The sequence below is a fragment of the Hyperolius riggenbachi genome, chromosome 8 (assembly GCF_040937935.1).
Source record: "Hyperolius riggenbachi isolate aHypRig1 chromosome 8, aHypRig1.pri, whole genome shotgun sequence".
In the NCBI taxonomy this organism is placed as follows: domain Eukaryota; kingdom Metazoa; phylum Chordata; class Amphibia; order Anura; family Hyperoliidae; genus Hyperolius; species Hyperolius riggenbachi.
This window is the reverse complement of record NC_090653.1, coordinates 257,362,770-257,369,174: the sequence shown is the minus strand read 5'-3', so window position 1 is coordinate 257,369,174 and position 6,405 is coordinate 257,362,770. Positions and strand designations below refer to the sequence as shown.

The following is a 6,405-nucleotide window of genomic DNA, read 5'->3' as shown; positions in this document are numbered from 1 at the left end:
TGTCAGATCTGACAATAATGTCAGAAACACATGATCTGCTGCATGCTTGTTCCGGGTCTCTGGCTAAAAGTAATAGAGGCAGAAGACCAGCAGGAGAGCCAGGCAACTTGTACTGCTGAAAAGGAAATAAATATGGCAGTCTCCACATCCCTCTCACTTCAGTTGTGCTTTAAAGCATAGCAAAATTAAGAAGACCAAAGCGGGATAGCCTTGATATGCGTACCGTCTCTGGTGTTAGTATCATGTACGTAGGCTTTGCAATCAACCACGAAAAGTGGCCCCCATTGACTTTAATGCCAATGCAAAAAAAAGGGAATTTTGGTTGTAATTTTGCAAAATTTCCTCTAAGCGAAAATCAGCCAAATTAGCTGCAAAATCAAGTTTGGGAATTTCGCCTGCTAATCCCTGAAAACAACTTTCTGCCTCATTAGGTTGGAGGTAGAAGACTCCCAGCATAACATAGTGAAAGTTTACTTCTGGGGAACGCCCACATTTAAATGTGTTGCGATTGACGGGCAAACAAAGAAAGTGGAAGAGTCAACCGAGTGTAAGAACACCATACCATGTTCATAAGGTAAGTAGTCATAGATGGATTAAGATGTAATGTGGCCCTAGGCAAGGCAGTAGTGGTATTTGGGCCCCTCTTGTAGTCTTTTTGGTAAGCTGAAGTGGAGAGAGGTCAGAACAGGTGGCTGGTGGGCCGCTTGACACCCTCTGGGCCCCAGGCACCTGCCTAGGTTGCCTGGTGGATAATCCTGCTCTGTAAGTAGTACGAGGTCTAAGTTCACAATAGACTGAAGCCAGAGGATCGGAAGGACAACCAGGCAATTTGCATTGTTCAAAGGGAAATAAATATGGCAGCCTCCATATCTTCCTTATTGTAGGTGTTCTTTAAAGGGAATCTGAAGTGAAAATAAACTTATGAGATAATGATTCGTATGTGTAGTACAGCGAAAAACGTTACGCACGTCATAACGCGTGCAAAACGTTGGAGTGACCGTGATATCAGTTATCACTGTTTAGTGAATCAAGCCCCATAAGAGGCACCTAGATTAGAGGGCAAAAACCAGGGAAAAAATGTACTTAACCTGGTGCATCCATAGTCCAGGAGCATCTTGTAGATGTTCTCCCTCAATTATTATGTCCTCCTCCTGTCCCCCAGTGTCCTGTGTGTCCCCCTTTGTGTCCGCCTCCTGTCCCCCAGTGTCCTGTGTGTCCCCTTTGTGTCATCCTCCTCTCCCCCTTGTGTCCTCCTGCTATCCCCCAGTGTCCGGTGTCTCCCCTTTGTGTCCGCCTCCTGTCCCCCAGTGTCCTGTGTATCCCCCTTTGTGTCCGCCTCCTGTCCCCCAGTGTCCTGTGTGTCCCCCTTGTGTCCTCCTGCTGTCCCCCAGTGTCCGGTGTCTACCCTTTGTGTCCACCTCCTGTCCCCCAGTGTCCTGTGTATCCCCCTTTGTGTCCGCCTCCTGTCCCCCAGTGTCCTGCGTGTCCCCCTTGTGTCCTCCTGCTGTCCCCCAGTGTCCTGTGTATCCCCCTTTGTGTCCGCCTCCTGTCCCCCAGTGTCCTGTGTGTCTCCCTTGTGTCCGCCTCCTGTCCCCCAGTGTCCTGTGTATCCCCCTTTTGTGTCCACCTCCTGTCCCCCAGTGTCCTGTGTGTCCCTCTTGTGTCCTCGTGCTGTCCCTCAGTGTCATGTGTGTCCCCCTTGTGTCCGTCTGCTGTCCCTCAGTGTCCTGTGCGTCCCCCTTGTGCCCTCTTGTTGTCCCTCAGTGTCCTGTGTGTCCCCCTTGTGTCCTCCTGTTGTCCCCCAGTATCCTGTGTGTCCCTCTTGTGTCCTCGTGCTGTCCCTCAGTGTCATGTGTGTCCCCCTTGTGTCCTCCTGCTGTCCCTCAGTGTCATGTGTGTCCCCCTTGTGTCCTCCTGCTGTCCCTCTGTGTCCTGTGTGTCCCCCTTGTGTCCACCTCCTGTCCCCCAGTGTTCTGTGTACCCCCCTTTGTGTCTGTCTCCTGTCCCCCAGTGTCCTGTGTGTCCCCCTCGTGTCCGCCTCCTGTCCCCCAGTGTCCTGTGTATCCCCCTTTGTGTCCGCCTCCTGTCCCCCAGTGTCCTGTGCATCTCCTTTTGTGTCCACCTCCTGTCCCCCTTGTGTCCACCGCCTGTCCCCCAGTGTTCTGTGTACCCCCCCTTTGTGTCTGTCTCCTGTCCCCAGTGTCCTGTGTGTCCCCCTCGTGTCCACCTCCTGTCCCCCAGTGTTCTGTGTACCCCCTTTTGTGTCCACCTCCTGTCCCCCAGTGTCCTGTGTGTCCCCCTTGTGTCCGCCTGCTGTCCCTCAGTGTCCTGTGTGTCCCCCTTGTGCCCTCTTGTTGTCCTTCAGTGTCCTGTGTGTCCCCCTTGTGTCCTCCTGTTGTCCCCCAGTATCCTGTGTGTCTCCCTTGTGTCCTCGTGCTGTCCCTCAGTGTCATGTGTGTCCCCCTTGTGTCCTCCTGCTGTCCCTCAGTGTCCTGTGTGTCCCCCTTGTGTCCACCTCCTGTCCCCCAGTGTTCTGTGTACCCCCCCTTTGTGTCTGTCTCCTGTCCCCCAGTGTCCTGTGTGTCCCCCTCGTGTCCGCCTCCTGTCCCCCAGTGTCCTGTGTATCCCCCTTTGTGTCCGCCTCCTGTCCCCCAGTGTCCTGTGCATCTCCCTTTGTGTCCACCTCCTGTCCCCCGGTGTCCTGTGTGTCCCCTTCGTGTCCTCCTGCTGTCCTCCAGTGTCCTGTGCATCTCCCTTTGTGTCCACCTCCTGTCCCCCGGTGTCCTGTGTGTCCCCTTTAAGTCATCCTCCTGTCCCCCTTGTGTCCTCCTGCTGTCCCTTAAAAATAAAAAGTGGGTTTGGCACTCCTAAAGGGTCAGGGATGATCCGTGGGTAGAGAAGAAAAACTCCCGCTATAGAATATCTCTTACACTGTTTGACACTCAGCCACTGACATGTGCCTCACACATATAGCAAGAAGGAAGCAAATCACAGATTCATTGTTGACAAGAAGCAGATTCGGCCACCGTCCATCATTCAGCTCATTTATTGTAAAACAACTTGTGCAGTACAGGGTATCAAATGGTTGTCACCTGGCATTCCAAGGCGATACTGTGCGGGGTAAGGTGGAGGTGGGTGCTCAGGGCTGCAGAAGTGTCGGCAACGGCCGTTTCGCGTCCACCAGGACGCTTGGTCACGTTGCGTTCCACTTTTCAGTTATCACGGTTTAGTGAATCAAGCCCCATAAGAGGCACCTAGATTAGAGGGCAAAAACCAGGGAAAAAATGTACTTAGCCTGGTGCATCCATGTTCTCCCTCAATTATTATGTCCTCCTCCTGTCCCCCAGTGTCCTGTGTGTCCCCTTTGTGTCATCCTCCTCTCCCCCTTGTGTCCTCCTGCTGTCCCCCAGTGTCCGGTGTGTCCCCTTTGTGTCATCCTCCTCTCCCCCTTGTGTCCTCCTGCTGTCCCCCAGTGTCTTGTGTATCTCCCTTTGTGTCCACCTCCTGTCCCCTGGTGTCCTGTGTGTCCCCTTTTGTGTTCACCTCCTGTCCCCTGGTGTCCTGTGTGTCCCCTTTGTGTCCGGCTCCTGACCGCCAGTGTCCGGTGTGTCCCCCTTGTGTCCGCCTGCTGTCCCTCAGTGTCCTGTGTGTCCCCCTTGTGCCCTCTTGTTGTCCTTCAGTGTCCTGTGTGTCCCCCTTGTGTCCTCCTGTTGTCCCCCAGTATCCTGTGTGTCTCCCTTGTGTCCTCGTGCTGTCCCTCAGTGTCATGTGTGTCCCCCTTGTGTCCACCTCCTGTCCCCCAGTGTTCTGTGTACCCCCCCTTTGTGCCTGTCTCCTGTCCCCCAGTGTCCTGTGTGTCCCCCTCGTGTCCGCCTCCTGTCCCCCAGTGTTTTGTGTATCCCCCTTTGTGTCCGCCTCCTGTCCCCCAGTGTCCTGTGCATCTCCCTTTGTGTCCACCTCCTGTCCCCCGGTGTCCTGTGTGTCCCCTTCGTGTCCTCCTGCTGTCCTCCAGTGTCCTGTGCATCTCCCTTTGTGTCCACCTCCTGTCCCCCGGTGTCCTGTGTGTCCCCTTTAAGTCATCCTCCTGTCCCCCTTGTGTCCTCCTCAGTGGCGTACCTAGGGCATTTGGCACCCGGTGCTGGGTATTAAAAGACACCCCCCCCCTCCTAAAAATGGGCGTGGCCACAACCTGCGGCGTGCTTCGCAGCAAAAAAATGGGCGTGGTCATGACCAGATGAGGGCGGAGCTAACTGTATTTTAAAGTATTAGCTAGTATAGTTGCCCCCAGTATAGCTAGTACAGTTTCCCCCAGTATAGCTGCCCCCAGTGGAGCTAGTATAGTTGCCCCCAGTATAGCTAGTATATTTGCCCCCAGTGTAGCTAGTATATTTGCCCCCAGTATAGCTGCCCCCAGTATAGCTAGTATAGCTGCCCCCAGTATAGCTAGTTTAGTTGCCCCCAGTATAGCTAGTTTAGTTGCCCCCAGTATAGCTAGTTTAGTTGCCCCCAGTATAGCTAGTATAGCTGCCCCCAGTATCGCTAGTATAGCTGCCCCCAGTATCGCTAGTATAGCTGCCCCCAGTATAGCTGCCCCCAGTATAGCTAGTATAGCTGCCCCCCAGTATAGCTAGTATAGCTGCCCCCCCCAGTATAGCTAGTATAGCTGCCCCCCCCAGCATAGCTAGTATAGCTGCCCCCCCAGTATAGCTAGTATAGCTGCCCCCAATATAGCTGGCCCCAGTATAGCTGCCCCCAGTATAGCTAGTATAGCTGCCCCCTAGTATAGCTAGTATAGCTGCCCCCCCAGTATAGCTAGTATAGCTGCCCCCCCAGTATAGCTAGTATAGCTGCCCCCCCAGTATAGCTAGTTTAGTTGCCCCCAGTATAGCTAGTATAGCTGGCCCCAGTATAGCTGCCCCCAGTATAGCTAGTATAGCTGCCCCCCAGTATAGCTAGTATAGCTGCCCCCCCCCCCAGTATAGCTAGTATAGCTGCCCCCGCAAGTATAGCTAGTATAGCTGCCCCCAGTACAGCTGCCCCCAGTATAGCTAGTATAGCTGCCCCCCAGTATAGCTGGCCCCAGTATAGCTAGTATAGCTGCCCCCAGTATAGCTAGTATAGCTGCCCCCAGTATTGCTAGTTTAGTTGCCCACAGTATAACTACCCCCAGTATAGCTAGTATAGCTGCCCCCCAGTATAGCTGCCCCCAGTATAGCTAGTTTAGGTGCCCCCAGTATAGCTAGTTTAGTTGCCCCCAGTATAGCTGCCCCCAGTACAGCTGCCCCCAGTATAGCTAGTATAGCTGCCCCCCAGTATAGCTGCCCCCAGTATAGCTAGTATAGTTGCCCCCAGTATAGCTAGTTTAGTTGCCCCCAGTACAGCTGCCCCCAGTATAGCTAGTATAGCTGCCCCCAGTGTAGCTGCCCCCAGTATAGCTAGTATAGCTGCCCCCCAGTATAGCTAGTATAGCTGCCCCCCAGTATAGCTGCCCCCAGTATAGCTAGTTTAGGTGCCCCCAGTATAGCTAGTTTAGTTGCCCCCAGTATAGCTGCCCCCAGTACAGCTGCCCCCAGTATAGCTAGTATAGCTGCCCCCCAGTATAGCTGCCCCCAGTATAGCTAGTATAGTTGCCCCCAGTATAGCTAGTTTAGTTGCCCCCAGTACAGCTGCCCCCAGTATAGCTAGTATAGCTGCCCCCAGTGTAGCTGCCCCCAGTATAGCTAGTTTAGTTGCCCCCAGTATAGCTGCCCCCAGTATAGCTAGTATAGCTGCCCCCCAGTATAGCTGCCCCCAGTATAGCTAGTTTAGGTGCCCCCAGTATAGCTAGTTTAGTTGCCCCCAGTATAGCTGCCCCCAGTACAGCTGCCCCCAGTATAGCTAGTATAGCTGCCCCCCAGTATAGCTGCCCCCAGTATAGCTAGTTTAGGTGCCCCCAGTATAGCTAATTTAGTTGCCCCCAGAATAGCTAGTACAATTGCCCCCAGTGTGAGGAAAGCCTGGAAGGAGGGGTGGCGGGGAGGGGGGCCGGACCCCCCACCTCCCTCACCTGGGTCCCCTCCTTCTGGCGCTTCCCTCTCCTAATTAACAGCAGCGGGCAGGAGCAGCGAAGAAGACTCACTCACCTGCTCCTGGCGATGGCGGCGGCGCATAGCGTCAGAGCAGGGACAAGGTCCTCCAGCACCCAAGGCTGAGACACCAAAGTGCGCCCCTCTATCCCTCCCACCCGAGCTGTCACACACTGATTGCTATTAGACTAAGAGGGCCACAGGGCCCACAACCTCCCCAACACCTTAATATCTAGTTATCTGGCTTGCAGTCACTGCTATGTATCCCCTTTTCTTATTTCTTTCTGCTTCATACACAATTAAGAATGACAGCTGAATGAATTGCGCGCCCAGTCCTACA

General features: G+C 54.0%; 1 protein-coding gene across 1 annotated transcript in view; it reads left to right on the top strand.

The window, feature by feature from the left end:
* Positions 1-6,405, top strand: part of LOC137527786 (properdin-like) — a 95,838-nt gene that overhangs the window by 86,425 nt on the left and 3,008 nt on the right. Inside the window, exon 9 of the mRNA XM_068248686.1 lies at positions 432-574. Within this exon, the coding sequence (XP_068104787.1) occupies positions 432-573 (142 nt within the window). The 3' untranslated portion in view covers position 574. The remainder of the gene's footprint in view (positions 1-431; positions 575-6,405) is intronic.